This window comes from Parus major, chromosome 2 (assembly GCF_001522545.3).
Source record: "Parus major isolate Abel chromosome 2, Parus_major1.1, whole genome shotgun sequence".
Taxonomy (NCBI): Eukaryota; Metazoa; Chordata; class Aves; order Passeriformes; family Paridae; genus Parus; species Parus major.
Window position 1 is genome coordinate 82,295,833 of NC_031769.1, and position 16,113 is coordinate 82,311,945.

At 36.2% G+C, this 16,113-nt stretch overlaps 1 protein-coding gene across 1 annotated transcript in view; it reads left to right on the plus strand.

Annotated features, from left to right (window-relative positions):
- Positions 1 to 16,113, plus strand: part of ABCA13 (ATP binding cassette subfamily A member 13) — a 202,523-nt gene that overhangs the window by 138,115 nt on the left and 48,295 nt on the right. The window contains exons 39-45 of the mRNA XM_033519359.1: positions 2,587 to 2,641; positions 3,267 to 3,444; positions 6,024 to 6,139; positions 9,984 to 10,140; positions 11,044 to 11,297; positions 11,596 to 11,797; positions 13,554 to 13,663. Of these exons, the coding sequence (XP_033375250.1) occupies positions 2,587 to 2,641; positions 3,267 to 3,444; positions 6,024 to 6,139; positions 9,984 to 10,140; positions 11,044 to 11,297; positions 11,596 to 11,797; positions 13,554 to 13,663 (1,072 nt within the window). The remainder of the gene's footprint in view (positions 1 to 2,586; positions 2,642 to 3,266; positions 3,445 to 6,023; positions 6,140 to 9,983; positions 10,141 to 11,043; positions 11,298 to 11,595; positions 11,798 to 13,553; positions 13,664 to 16,113) is intronic.

Below are 16,113 nucleotides of genomic sequence, written 5' to 3' on the forward strand. Positions count from 1 at the left end.
TGAATTGCTTTGCATGGTTTTGGAAAAGTTGGAATGGGTGTCTTTTACAATTTTTCACCTGTGCCCATAAAAAAGCCTAAGTCATCACTGTAAAAATAATGTGACCAACTGCATGCTGACAACATAGACAAAGCATGTTTTAGGACAATAAAGAAAATTTGTGACAGGAGAATATAATGGCAATCATTGTGGAAGAAATAAATTTTATACAGAGAAATTAATGAAAAAAAGCAGAAAGAGTTAGTGTTGAATCATATCATACTTGGTGTTATTGCCTGGTTTGCTTTATCCTTGTAAATACTGACATGGTAGAATTTGCCCTGAGTGCTGTTCACACAAGGCTTGCAAGTACAGTCCTTAAAATAATCCTTGCATAAACACCAGAAGCATCTGTTTAATAGGAGCTTTATAATTTTTAACTTCTTAGTTTATCTGTCATTTATAGGTTTTAAGTCCTCAAAGGTGGCAGATAGTTTTCAACTTAATGAGCCTCATTATAGCAGCTTTGCATAGTAAAAAGGCATGAAAAAGCAAGAAAGTATCAATAAGTACATTTTACATCATATTAACAGCCATATTGGGACAACGATATGTGTAAAAAAAGATGGTCTATTTGGTTAGAAGAAATGTAGGAAGGGATAGGTTATAGAATTACATGGAAGGGTTTTTTAAATAATAAAATATATATGATCGCAAATACCATATGTTAATTCTGTTGGTTTGTGCTGGTATTTGCAGATAATTTATTTATTGAGTTCAAGGAACTTTTTTCCTCTGTGAATTACAGGCCATTTTACTGGCTTTGTATAAATTATTAATCTATTTTTTGAAACTGGGGTGGAGGGAAGAAATCATTATACTAAAAAAATAGCAAATTCAGAGATTATCATCCTCCAGACTACTTGAAGAAACTGAAAATACTGAATGAAAGACAAGTATTATACTTAATGAAGTGAAAAAATTTTTAATTCTAAACACAACTGAACTTAGTTTAGCACAGTCATACTTTCCTTACTTGTAATCCACAACCTTGTGAAATTTAATTTTAGTTGTGACTGAAAATTAAAAGACAATGCAATCCTTTGTTTCATCTACATGGTTTGAATGGAAGTTGACTATCAAAAATATTTGCTACTTTCAAGAAGTGTGATTAGTTTTTGTGACTCTTCCATAGAAGGAAATTAATTCAGCCATTTGCTCACTCTCCCCCATAGATGTGTGAGAGAGAATATTAGAAGTGTAAAATATTAGAAGTATAAAACTCATAGGTCGCGATAAAGGGAGTTTAATACATTAAAAAAAAGCCACACAGACAAGCAAAGAAAAGCAAGGAATTAATTTCACTTTCCTGTGGGCAGGAAGGTGTTCAGTCATTCCCAAGACAGCAGGGCCATATCATGCCTAACACTGACTTAGGAAGGCAAATACCACTCCAAACATCCCTCCCATTCCTCATTAATCTCCCAAGTTACATGCTGAGCATGATGCCATATAGTATGGAATGTCCTTTTGGTTAGTCAGGGTTACCTGTCACACTGAGACCCCCCCCAACCCCCCCAACTCTCTGTGCTCCCCCCCCCCCCGCCTCCCCCATTCTCCTCACTGGTAAAGTAAGGGATGAGCAGAAAACATCTTGGCTCCAAGTGCTGCTCAGCAATACCTAAAACATCTCTGTATTACAAACATTATTTCCAGTACCAATCCAACACAGACCCGCATACCAGCTACTGTGAAGAAAATTAATTCCATCCAGCACAAAAGCAGTGCAGCTGGCATATCTGTCAGGCACATCTGAAGATATTAGTCACAAACAGCATCAAATCCAGTGGAACAGCAAATTTTGCAGCGACCATGTTTTGCACATTCACCCCCATGACAATTTTTCTTCTTTTGCTTGGAAAAAAAAAGCAAAAAGACACAATTTTTGTTCATAAACTACCTTCCAATCACAAAGTTAATTTTTGCTAGATTGCCAAAGGTTGGTTCCATGAAGAACCAAAATAAGCCTAAGAATTCATTGCCTGCTCAGGATTTTTCTTGGTCTCCCAAACTGGACATATTTTTAATGTAGAGCTCTACAGTTTCAATCAAAGGTGTGATTTTAATTTTTTTTTATTTTGTAAATTTAGCTAAACAGTTTTTCTCAGCAAAACCTTAGTAATCTAAGAACTGCTGAAAGATTTAATCTAAAATCTAAACCAAGTATATAAATTGCAGGAACAATCTACCTTACCCCAGATGATTAGGTATATGAACAAATTCTACTTTAGGTTTTGTATTTGGTCTCTTCTGCGATGTAGATTCTGTAGCAATATATAGCATTGTTCAACCAATTTCTGAACTTCAGAATGCAGAAAAGCAACTACTACTTATATTTATTCATTAGTTTTTAGTGGTTCCAAACTCTGTAAATCACTCAATGGGAGACACAGTTTGGTTTTGGAGACTGGTGTTTGATCTCTTTTCTATTGATTACTAAGTATTTAGCCTTTTTATTCATACATGTAACAAGTGTTAACAGTGTACTCCAGAACTTGAAGACCTTATTATCCCTTAATATTTCATGATTTATTTTTCTTTTCACAGGGATAACACTCTATAGCCAACCATATGGAGGAGCCTTGTTGGATGAGGATAAAATGTGAGCGAACTCTTAAAATGTTTCACAGCAACACTCATCAGACAATTGAAACTATCAATTAAATAAGAATAAGTTTCCTGGAATAGATGCTGTGAATTGATAGACACAATTCAGTTCTACTGAGTGAAGCATTTTTTAGTGTGGTCTGTCTATCAAGTCCACTGTCCATACCAAAAATGATTGCAGTATTTTGTAAAAAAAAAGTATTGAATTTATGCTGATTGTGTCATAACAGTTTTAAACACGGTAACTGTTTCAAATGATTTTTGAGGGTTTAAATTTTAGTTTTCTGTTAAGGGGAAATATTTACATAAGCTTCATTTTACAACTCATATACATGCTGTGCTCTGTAACTTACCTATAGTTTTGTAACTTAAAACATCTTTTTCCTGTTCTGTAATTACATGTTGACAGTTTAGAGACATTGTGTCCCTGCTCATTCCAGAGTGTTGATAATCCTTAAGGTCCTTTCCAACCCAAACCATTCTGTGATTCTATGGTGTTTGTAATCAGGATTAAGGTCCTACTCTCTAATGTCTTGGTAAGAAGTTGGCCTGAAAAATGCTAGCATTAGCTAGTTTTTTCCCATTGTGTTTTTATTGCACTATTTTGCTTTTTACCCTAGAATGGAGAATGTTCGTCAATGTGGGGTAGCACTGTGTATCATGCTGGGTTTCTCTATCCTTACTGCATCCATTGGAACTGCCATAGTCAAAGACAGACTATCTGGGATGAAGCGCTTGCAACTCATCACAGGCCTTGGTTACCAAACTTACTGGCTTGCTAACTTCTGCTATGATATGGTATGTATTATGTAGAGCAGCATGTGCTCAGGTGTAAATTTTAGGCTAGTTTCTTATAAATGAACAAAAGGAGATATGGTCATAAGATACACAAATAAGACTTGTGCAGAGGGACAGCTCTCGGCTGACATGTTAAACATGAAGTCACCATTCGTACTTTAATGCAGGGTGGGGATTGTGATCCTTGCTTCCCAGAGTTGAATTGTAAATGATTTGCTAGCTTTAGCTATGTACACTGTTTTTCAAATAAGAGGAAGTTGGCTAATCAGCCTGTACAGAGTCTTCCACACAGCAGCTCACAGCAGTAATTTCTGTGCTTTGAATTTTGCCATGCACTGGCAAACCCTTACAAATTAGTGGAGAAAACTGAAAATACTAGTCAGCTACTTTAAGGGATAATTGTTACATGTTGTTGTGGATAATATGAGAGATACTTATGATCAGTACCTTTTATTTGTGTCAAGCACTGGAAGAGGCAGCACAAAGAGGTGGTGGAGTCACCATCCCTTGCAGCATTTAAAAGCAATATAGATATGGCACTGAGGGATATGATTTAGTAGTGTACTTTGCAGCGCTGGATTAATGGTTGGAACTGATATTCTTAAGGTCCTTTCCAATCTTTAGGTTGTATTCTATGATACCCTAGTCAGGAACAGAAATTTTTGGAACACTCTGTTTTCATTTAGACCATTCTAATTCTGAAATATTAGATGTTCACACATCCATGCTTGAAATCAGAAGAATTTTCATACTTGAGCAAACTTGAGATAAGAGCACATTTTTCCAAATGTTATTTACTTGGCTAGTCAGTCTTGGTATTTCTTTTTTCTGCTGCTTCAGATAAGAAGGCTGGGTTAAAAACAGTCCAAGGTTAAACTCTTTGTGAGCAAAGTCAACTCCTCATTATTTTCTGCCAATCTCTCAAATGTTCTCAAAAATTCAACACAGTACTGCATGATCAATCATGATGTGGGAAAGAGCAGACACTGCTTTAAATGCTAATTGTGCTGCAGATCATTTAGGGACACTGAACACATGAATATATGTTCTGTCAAATTTTAAATCCCTCTACATATTTTAAGTATTACAGGCTGTGTCCAGTATTACTGGTAGCAGAATCTTTACTTGGCCTGCAGAAGTATTTGACTTATGAAATTGGTCTCATGAGAATCAGGCCATTCCTGCTGTTTTATAGGCATGAATAACATTCATTACTACATTCAACAAATGGAAAAAGTGCAAGTACTAAGAAGATTTAAAGAGAAATAGAGACATTTTATTAAGTTTATGTCACTAGAGGGGTAAAATTAAAGTTATTTTGTTGTACATGCACAACTTCTGCAATACATTATGATTTCTGGGTAAGATTTCCAATATAATATGATTTTAAAGTTATTTATTTACTTCTAGACAGAAACCCCAGGTCTGTTGAAAATTACTGAGACTCAAATGTTTTGTGACTTTTCTACAATCTTTTAAAACAGCTTTAGGATAAATGAAGCATATATCTGTGGGTGGTATGTTATACTACTGTATGACAAAGAAAAGGTACACTGTGAATAAGATGAGAACATTGCATCCATCTGCATTTTACTCCATTGCCCTTCTCTTAAAAAAAAAGTATGTTTTCCCAGTAGCAAAGACATGATGCCCTCTGGTTTAATTTGGAACTAGTTTTCATTGTGCTTCAGTATGAAAGTCTAATTTTAACAGTATGCTGTTCTTATACACTGAATATTTCGGCGGACCTTGATTTGTTGGCTCTATTACAGTTGTATCTCAGAATTTCAGTTCTGTTAGGTTAAAGCTATAAACCTAAATATTACATAAACAGAAACGGAGGCAGTCAGCACCCTAGTGAACTCAGGTTCAGTGCACAGAGCAGGCAGACACTGAAAATGAAGCTGAGCAGAGGTTTTCAATTCCTGATGTTGCTATTTTCAAGCAGAACACCTCTCTCTTGAATATTTGGATATGAATGTTCTGTACCAATCCCACCCTGCCACCCTTAAGTATTTGGTTGCCATTAAGTCAAGAGACAAAACAGAGAAACTGCTTTCCCTGTTGCCTAGTGGCTGTAAAGGTTTTATATATTTTGTCCATTCCCAGTAAAAGATGTAATTTGCTTCATCAGCACATATGGTCCTTCATTAAAATCTCTTTTAAAATTGCATCATTATTATTCACCCATATGAATGCAGCACCAATCAGTGAAACTGCTGTTTCTGAAACCTCTCTATTCACAGTGTAATTTGATGTTTTGGAGCAATAGCCCCACATGGATTCATTATCGGCAAGAGATGGCTTGATAAATGGATGTATTGGAAAGGTCAATAGAAATAGGATTAAGGTGGATATTCTGTAGTCAGATGGTATCATGTCAGGTTGTTTCACATGTAGGAGGCAGTTTCACAGAAAGTACAGACTATCAGATCTCCATGCTCTTCTGCCTATTTCTTCCTAACTTATAGTTGTATTGCAAGTATGGAGAAATTAATTTTTAAAACCTTTCAATGCGAATTAGTTAGACCAGTAAGAGATGCTCACCTGCTCAATGTTTTTCTTCCTTCTATTTCTAGGTATTTTACATGGTTCCAGTGACCCTGTGTATTGGTATTATTAGTGCTTTCCAGCTATCAGCCTTCACTTTCCAAAAGAACTTGGCAGCCACTGTTCTCCTGCTGATACTCTATGGGTATGTGATTGGAAATGCTACTGCGGAATTACAGCTTTTAAGAAACAAACATAAATCTTTAGATGTAGTTTGCACCTGCTGCTGGATGCATGGTTTTCTGTCTTTGTAAGTGATTATGATTCAGAAAAATATAGTAAGAAAACACACTGAAACATGAGTTTGAAAATTAAACACAAAAAGTGGAGTGAGATTTTCTCACACCCCAAGCAACCAATGAAACAAAACAACCAAAAAACCAATCCTGTTATAGAAGGTTAAAATAACTGGTTAAACAGAGCACTGATATCTCTATAAAAGTAAGCGTGTTCAGCCCTGGGATCAAACAAATTAATAGTGTATTCTGTTGTGTCACTAGAGGGAAAAAATTTAAGTTCTTTTGTTGTACATGCACAACAAATGTAATACACAATAATTTAATGTAATGTAATACACAATGATTTCAGGGTAAGATTTCCGAAAGAGTTTGATTTTAAAGTTATTTATTTACTTAAAGACAGAAGCCCCAGGTCAGTTGAAACATACTGGGGCTCAACTCATACTGGGACATGCAGATCTTCCCATGTGCTGTCTAAGGTGATGTTAGAAATGCCGAAGATGAATTTTTAAAGGAAAATGATTCTGAGAAGTTTATTTTTACTTATTTCAAGTAACTAATTGTTGCTACTCTTGTAGGGGAGAGTGCATATCTTACATGACAGATGTTTAGATAATGTTTAGCTAATAGCTGCTTCATGAGAGGATGGTAGAGAATGAAAGAAGAAAGAACTTTCTACGACATCAGGACATATTCTATTCCAGGAAGAGTCTTGGATAAACCCTTCAAAAAACCTCCCAACTTAATATATTGCACCTTAAAACTGTTTTCAAGGTTTTGTGCCTTGAGCAACTCAGTTTTTTGAAAACTGTTTAGGTATCCACAAAGCTGGATCTTTTCTTTGAAATTCTAGCCTAAGTTTATTCAGAACCAGACTTCATAATTGTCCTTCATCAAATGCCCTTTGCAAGCCATAACAAGCCATGTCCTCTCTTGGACTTGGAAGGTAAAACCTTCCAAATTCCTTGCATAATTCTGATTAGTATTTTTACTTAAAGTATCAGTTTGAGCTCATCTTTCAGGGTGTGAATAGCCAAACTAGCATAAAATATTCTAGAGGTCATGATGCTAGGATGTTGTAAATAACATGCATGAAACATCCAAAGTTCACCATTTCCTTCTCTCTGTATCTTGTGTACAACCCTCACTTCCTTTCTTCTGCACTTCCTTCAAGTGATTCCTTCAAGTTAAAGGCACAAATTCTAACCAGTCTTAGTGAAAAGGTTTCACACTCTGAAATCTCACACCTTTTTTTTATTAGCTTTACAACCATTGAATCCTTCTTGTGATCCAGTTGCTGTCATATTAGCAAGGCACAGGCTTCTGTAGAAATCTTAGCCAAGCAACAATTGAAGCACATAGTACAGACTTTTATATCTACTGAAGTCATAACATGTTCTTTCTGATGTGCTATGGGCCTTGGCCCTGCTCACAGTGTACTATCAAGTGCCAGTTATGCTGGCATTGTTTTAAACAAAATGTTGAGGTAAACTTCGAGTATTTTAGAAAAAAAGTCATTGAATGAAAATGGGTCTTATTTTGTTGACTGCAGATGCAGCTTAATCAGCTCAATATAACCCCTAGTTATAAATATATAACCTCCAGTGTTCAACTCTGGCTGATATAACAGATGTTGCAGTGATTTTTAACAAGAAAATCTGTGTATTCAGTGTGTATTAACATATATTAAAGATCCAATAACTGTAAGTTTAACATGTCTCAAGGACATTGATAAGATTCAGAGTAGCCATTTTTCCTAATCTACCCTTTATTCAGCCTAAGTACACTGTAAATGTGATGAAGCCTATTGTGGTGATTTTATTCCTCCCCAGTACTGTGCATATAATCCTTAGTCATCTGCATGCCATCATCATCTGCATTTTTTTCCTTTAAAAATGCTTTTTTTTCCTCTTCAGGGTACATTTGTGCAGATTTTCTTGTGTAGGACAAAGATAGAAATAGCCCAAATATATAAAAAAGTTAAAGAGATGAGGGTGTGCTGGAAAGAATAATCAAGTTTCTTAGTTTGCTACTTTAAAAGCTATTTCCTTAAAAGTGTAACTAAACTACATCTTTCTCTTTTAGATGATTGCAGAGGTGTTTTCTAGTCCAAATGCTAAAGCAGTTTTGTCCAAAATGTTCTGTCCTTTATACTTAGAAAATACTAAATTGCAACTGCAGCTGAAGGAAGAGAAAGAGGATAGAAATGTAGGTGTGACTGGCTGCAACTTTAAAGGCTACATTTGAACATCATATAATTTTAGGATTCTGAAAGTCTTACTCATTTCTTAGCAGCTATAAGCAAACAAATCATATTTTGCTTTCATTTACAGCAGGGCAACAGAACTGTAAATCATGTCTCTTTCCTGAGCTGTTTCCAAGGATGGATTTTATTTATGATATTGTTATTCTGAGAACTGTGATTTTGGTATGTGCATGAAGGGAAGAAAAGATTGTGTGATTAAGACTGGCAAAAGGATGCTGAAAAGTAGAGTGGGATCCTGAATACTTACAATTTCATTTGAGACTCAAACATTGAGTCATTTAACCTTTATCTTCCTGTAAACTGAAGATAACATTATTATTACTTCCCAGCAGGATTTGCAAGTTTGTTTTTTAAGGTTTTGGCATTCTCCAATGCAAATGATTAATCTACAAAGTGCAAAATGCTGAATTCAAAAGGGACTTCTACTTAATTTAGTAATCTAAACTACACTTTAAGGCAATGAAGAAGTGAGTTCACAGATTTTTGTCTAATTGCTCCTGCATTGAGCTCACTATTAAACCAGTTATACATCTTAATATTATATAGGAAGTGTTTATATATACACTGCACATACCCTTTTTGTTGTGCAACAGTGTATGGTGATACCTATGCTCCTGTAGTCCATACTGCTTGTTTGATAGATATATCTTGCATTATGTTGAATGAAAAATAAGTTTTCTTTACATATCATGCATGCTCTGATTGCCTGGGCCTTGTTTTAATCTTTATAACCATCTCTTTATAAATAAAAACATGTGCATGTGCATGCTCCATTCTGGATAGGCATCCTTTAACTTGTCATAATGGAGGTGCCTTCCTCCTTCCTTTAAAGATTCTCACTGAAGATAATGTAGCCATAGACATGCTGTCTTATCCTCATAGTTTTATGCACTCATTTTTGATACCTATTACTCTACTGACAACCTGGTTAAGGTAATAACATGGTCTGAGGATTTTTCAATTTTTACATATCACTGGCACAATATACTAGTTCCAGTTCAAAAATTGTTTTTTACTTCTTTTTCTTCTCTTTGCTTACTACCTTATTTTTTTTTTCTTTCTATGAAAGCCTCTCAGAAAAGATAACTGCTCAGCATCCATGATTTAAGCTTTAAATATTTGGTTTTAATTCTATATCTGTGTAAAAGGTGCATGGGTTTGCAATCATTCAGAAATCAGGACTGCAAGCTGTCTGGAACAGTCAAAGTAAATATCTGCAGCTCATATATGCAAAAATGGATCATATCTGCAGATAACATGGCAGTAAATATGTGTACATCTAAGGAAGTATAAGCCCATTTTTTAAAGAATATGTATTCCAGATTTGTCCGTTTTTTCAATCATTTGTTCTGAAGAGTTGTTTGCCTGCCTTAAAAATAAGAAACAATAATAGCAGTTTTTCTAGTGTGATAACTGACTTTTTTGGGGGTGGTGAGGCAAAAACATAACTTACTTGTGACAGTTTTGTTTCTTTAAACCTTCAGATATGCAACTTTACCTTGGATGTATCTTGCATCCAGATTCTTCTCAAGTTCAGATGTAGCTTTTATTTCTTACATCTCCTTAAATTTTGTGTTTGGCCTGTGTACCATGCTGGTGACTCTCTTACCTCGCTTGTTAGCTATAATTTCCAAAGTGCAGGTCAGTATAAAATCTTTCATTTACCTATTTCATAACTGAAATGTATACACAAACATACATGCATATATATATTTGAAAATGTTCTTTTGTGTGTTTATATATTTATACAGATAAGATTTTTCCAGAAGAAAAACTTACGGTTTTCAAATATTCATGGCTTTTCTGTCCTAGAATATACTGTATTGACTTACCATCTTGAATTACTTGTCTGTAACCCAAAAAAGCATGCTGTAATAATGGAAAAACAGTGTTAATTGAAACTTTCGCATTTCCTAGACCATTAAGTTGTAATTGGCACATCAATGGAGCTGTTCTGGTCCATTAAATAGATTATATACATTGTAAAATGTGTTTGAATAATATTGACATAAGACATAAACTGCATATTCGTAGGATTATTAATGCATTGTATGAATAGTAATTTATACAGTGCATTCTCACTCCTTGTATGTAATTTTAATTAGTCATAATGGTATTTAAACAACTTGATGGAAAGGAGTTCCACAATGCTTATGGCTCTCTTCATGTACAGATCAAAAACTTGATGTTTGAAGTCAAATCTGGATTATGTGTCATGCAAGTGTGTAAAAAATTCAGTATTCACTTGGGTTTAAGTATTCAAATATTAAAATACTAAGGAAATAGAACAATCATGGCTATATGTGTTTTGATACCCTCAGTAAACTTCTACTAAAAATGCCATGGCTGTACAAAGTCTAAAATGCAATATGATATGAACCCTGTCCCCAAAATAGTTCACAATATGCACTTTAGATTTCAGTTTACCATGAAATATGAATACAGTATCCAGTTTTGCAAGTGTGCTCATTAGGCTGTTCGAGAAAACTAATTTTTTTTTCTTTTTTCTTTATTCTCCTCAATCCTTGCCGCATCTTAATGCAGAGTTTTCAAAGCATCTACAATATCCTCAAATGGGCATTCATCATATTCCCACAATTCTGCCTAGGCCAGGGTTTAATAGAACTTTCATACAATCAGATCAAATTTGACCTGACCAGGAACTTTGGAATAGATTCCTACGTGAGCCCCTTTGAGATGGATTTCCTGGGTTGGATTTTTGTGGAAATGTCCCTTCAGGGAACACTACTACTTCTTTTACGCCTTTTCCTTCATTGGGATCTCCTCTGGAAAACAAGGTGTGTTATCATTTGTATTCTGCCACAATGGGTATTGATCCAATTTTTGGAGAAAGAAATTGGTATGTTCCTTTGAACAACTGAAGATAAATACTTCTGACAACATGGTGTGCCTAAATTAATGTAAACTACAGAAAAAATACAAGGAGGTTTTTTTCCCTTGAATTCTGATAAGAATTGATCAGAATTTAAGGGAAATTAAATTCGCTAAGGGTTTACGACCAGGAAAATAAGAGTTATGCAGAGTGCGGCAATGACCGATTTGCCATGTATCACTTACTATCATCCTCTGTTGTAGAGGTCATTGCTCAGTTAACAGCATGGATGGAATGGAGAGCCCTTCAGAAGATGCTGATGTAGAAACGGAACGACAGAGACTCTTCAGTGGAAGAACTGGTAATGATGTCCTACTTCTGTACAACCTCAGGAAGTGTTATGGAGGTTTCAGTAAGAAGAACACAGCTGTGGAAAACATAAGCTTGGGCATTTCAAGGGGAGAGGTAAAGGGGTCTTCTTTTTCCCCTTTTATAAAGTAACACTATTCTGAGCAATTGTTGATACATACTCAGTGTGTCTACAGTGCCTGTAGTTAGCAGCAGAAAAAATTAAATTGTAGTAATTTCTGAAAATCAATAACTGGATAAAAGCAGAAACTCAGGTGGTGCTGAAGAAGCAACTGTTAATTTATTTTTTGGTAAAACATTCAGCAGTCTTAATTTTTTTTACTTCTTGTTTATCTTTACCAAATTACTGCATTATATGCTAACATAAAAACAAGTAAGGTAACATAGTAGTTTAGTGTTCAAAGAGAAAACATATTACCCAACTCAATAGCAAACTATGGACTGAATTCTGAATTTGTTACCACAGCACACTTTTAGTACCTGTTGGGCTGAAAATAACAAGGGATGGTACCACCATTGCGATAAAGGTGATTTATTGCTCAGATATATCAGATAAGGCATCAGTCTCAAAGGCATAAGATTTGGAGGAGCAACAAGTCAGCCATAGTTCAAAGGTCTCTGCATTACACAGCAATAGGTAACTATTCCTGTCTATTTCGGTCCAATAGACAGTTGACATTGAGTTTGTTTTTACTTAATTACCCAGTAAGTTTTTACTTACTTACCTTTGCTAAGTTCTGCTGCACAGCATCTGTTTTGCAGCCAATAGACTGTTAGTTCACATCAACACATCTTACCTAATACACTTACTTACTTATGGCATATTCTTAGTTGCATTTATAGGAACGTAAGTTTATAACTTCTCTAGTTAATGTCTGTGTACCTTTACTATTACATTAATCCAAGCTCATTCCAAGGCTGCAAATTAAACCCTTCAGTATCCATGGAAGTTTCTATTTTTCCATTTCCCACAAGTACCCACCACAGTACATTTAAATATAGCATATACAAATAAACTGTTTCAATAAATTGAAATTTAGTGCTGAACATGTTTGTGCTTGGGGGCTCTTTATTCATTATTAGGATGGTTTGGGGAATTATAGATATTAATTTCAAAACTACTGATAAAGAAAAGATGTTTCTTGGTTGCTAATATAAAATTGGAAGATCTGAGAAACTTGCACATGGCAGCACAGATGCAGTGATATCCTGCTGCTTACTGATCAGCTGTTGTTGTAACTGAGATAACCAGAAGGATGTTATTGAAGATTAAAACCTATCAATAAGAAAGTTTATGAAAAAAGTATTTCAAAATCATAAACGGCTATGGGTAGACTTAATATGAATCCTATCCTATCTTAAGCATTAAGTTATTGCACCTAGAAGCCTGAAATAAGTGTTCAAAATAAGTCCGTCTCTTGGATGTTTGGTGTTACTTGTACAGAGTGAAGCAGCTCATGAGAAGCTTGGAAGTATGGACTGATATCCAGGGATTGGAAGTAGGACCTAAAATCCTCCTATTGAAATGTAGCATTTACTAATAGTACGGATAAATAATGAGTTTAATTGTTGGTCAGGGTTTTAAGAGGAAGGCTAGAATCTTAAATAAGAAACTTTTAGTAATTGGGGGTCAAAATATGATATGGATGGGGTTTTTTTAAACTGATTTTTTGTGGGAAAGGGAATTTGCACACACATTCTATCCATATATAGACATATATTAGGAAATGTGGGAAGTGGAGAAATTTGAAGGGGTAATATTTCTTATTTTTTTCAGTACAGCATATTTTTTGTATTATTATGATTGTTATTATTACTATTATTGTTATTATTATTATTATATCTCTGATAGTGTTTTGGACTCCTGGGAACAAATGGAGCTGGGAAAAGCACAACATTTAAGATGCTAACTGGAGATATAATCCCATCTGCAGGACGGGCTGTAATCAGGACTCCTACTGGGTAAGTAACACATGGTTTAATCAGAATAGTGCTAATTGATAATGCACATGATCAAAGACTCAGCACATCTTCAGTCCTTTATACTGTACTCTAGGGACCTATTTTGTTCCCTTTTAAATGTATATTGCTTTGTTGCTGTTAAGTCCCTGTGGAAAAGTATTTTAGCATTATTTAATTCTATTTGATAGCTCTGTTAATTTAGAATAAATTTGTCTGGTAGCAAAATAGAAACTCTACGAAGACTTAACATTCTTTTAAAACTTGTAAAACAACGTTAACATATGTTCAACTGCATGGAAATATTTCTCCCATACAAATACTGCATTGGAAGTTTTCCAGGCTTAGGAAGACAAGCAGTGCTTCAAGCAAGTAATTTTAAAATATTTTCTTACACTTATGTACTTCAGAGTAATTAATTAATTAGTTGATCAATATGTTATGTAATTAGGGTAAGAGGTAGTATTGGTGAGATTTATCATTCTGATGGAGTGATAAAACAATAATGCACTTTGGGTTAGATATAACCAATACTTTTCATTTTTCCTAGCAAAATTGGAGAGGAAAGAAAGTAATTTTTTTCAGTCATGTCCTAGTTTAGGGCAAATTAGGGAGGAAAACTCCAAATGGGGATTTCTCCAGGGAAATGCCCCCTCCCCACCAACTGGTCCGGGAAAAGGAAAAAAAAATTCCTTGGAGAGAAGTGGAAAAAGCTGTTTATTTAACAGAAATAGAATAATATTAAATAATAAAACCTCTTGCTGCTCGATGGGATGGCAAATCTAGGAAGAAAAGTCCTTTTCATGTGGTGTAGCTCGGCTCGCTCAGGTTCTTATCAGTCCCTCTGGTGCTGGAAAGTGCCGAGGCCCAGGCCCCAGTGGACCACAGGCGTGAGCTCCCGGGGTTTGGCTGGGTGTTCAGTCCAGAGCAGGCTTGCACAGATCCAAGAAAAAAGGGAAAAAAACAAAGGTCCAGGGAACTCCTCTGCCTCAGCTAGCTAAAACTAACTAAAAGCCAGAGAGAAGCTCTGTCCCGCTGTCTGTCCGTGCTGCAGACACCACAGTCCAGGAGCGAGATGTGTGTGAGTGATGTTTTTCTTTAACACAAACTGCGCGCTTCTTCTTCCCCCTCTCTTGCTCTCAAAGCCAGTCTTAAAGGTTCAGAACTTAATATATAGCATAAATCAGACGATTGGGGATACCAGTATCATAAAGTCACCCCAGGACATTCCACCCCTTATCCCCATATCGTCAACTTATTATCAAAATTAATATATATAATTTTTATATATATTATTAAAAATTAATATATATATTTTAACTCTACAACACATACATTATATACAGACTAAGGGACTATTAAGGGAATTAATTAATGATCTTCACCCAACCATCCGATCTCCTTGAGGTACACATTGTGTTGTTCCATCTTTCCGCATTATCCACCATGCGCAACCCGGTCCCTGAGCAAAAACAACCCCATGAATGGGTTTGTCTGCACTCAAAGTAGAATTGATCCAAACTGTCTTTCCTAACAAACTTCTGAGATGTACCGCTGGGATTTTGTCTCTGTCTACTATATGCAGGGCCTCGGATTGGGCTGGGCCTGCTCGATTGGTGGAACCTCGGGTGTTAACTATCCAGGTGGCCTTTGCTAGATGCTGCTCCCAATTTTTGAAAGATCCCCCACCCAACGCTTTCAAGGTAGTCTTTAACAGTCCATTGTACCTCTCCACTTTCCCAGCTGCTGGTGCATGGTAGGGGATATGATACACCCACTCAATGCCATGTTCCCTAGCCCAGGTGTTTATGAGGTTATTCTTGAAATGAGTCCCATTGTCTGACACAATCCTCTCAGGGGTGCCATGCCTCCAAAGGACCTGCTTTTCAAGTCCCAGGATGGTGTTATGGGCTGTAGCATGAGGCACAGGGTAGGTTTCCAACCATCCAGTGGTGGCTTCTACCATCATGAGCACGTAGCGCTTGCCTTGGCAGGTTTGGGGCAGTGTGATGTAATCAATCTGCCAGGCTTCCCCATACCTATATTTGGACCAACGCCCACCGTACCATGGCGGCTTCAACCACTTGGCCTGCTTGATCGTGGCACACGTCTCACAGTCATGAATAACCTGATAAATACTGTCCATGGATAGGTCCACCCCTCAGTCTCGTGCCCACTTATAGGTGGCATCTCTACTCTGATGGCCTGAGGCATCATGGGCCCATCGAGCTAGGAACAACTCTCCCTTGTGTTGCCAATCTAAGTCTATCTTTGACACCTCTATCTTTGCAGCCTGATCCACCTGTTTGTTGTTTCGGTGCTCTTCATTAGCCCGACTCCTGGGGACATGGGCAACTACATGACGGACCCTCACAGACAGTTTCTCTACCCTGCTGGCAATGTTTCCACTCATCAGCAGCCCAGATTGGCTTTCCTCTGCGTTGCCAGTTGGC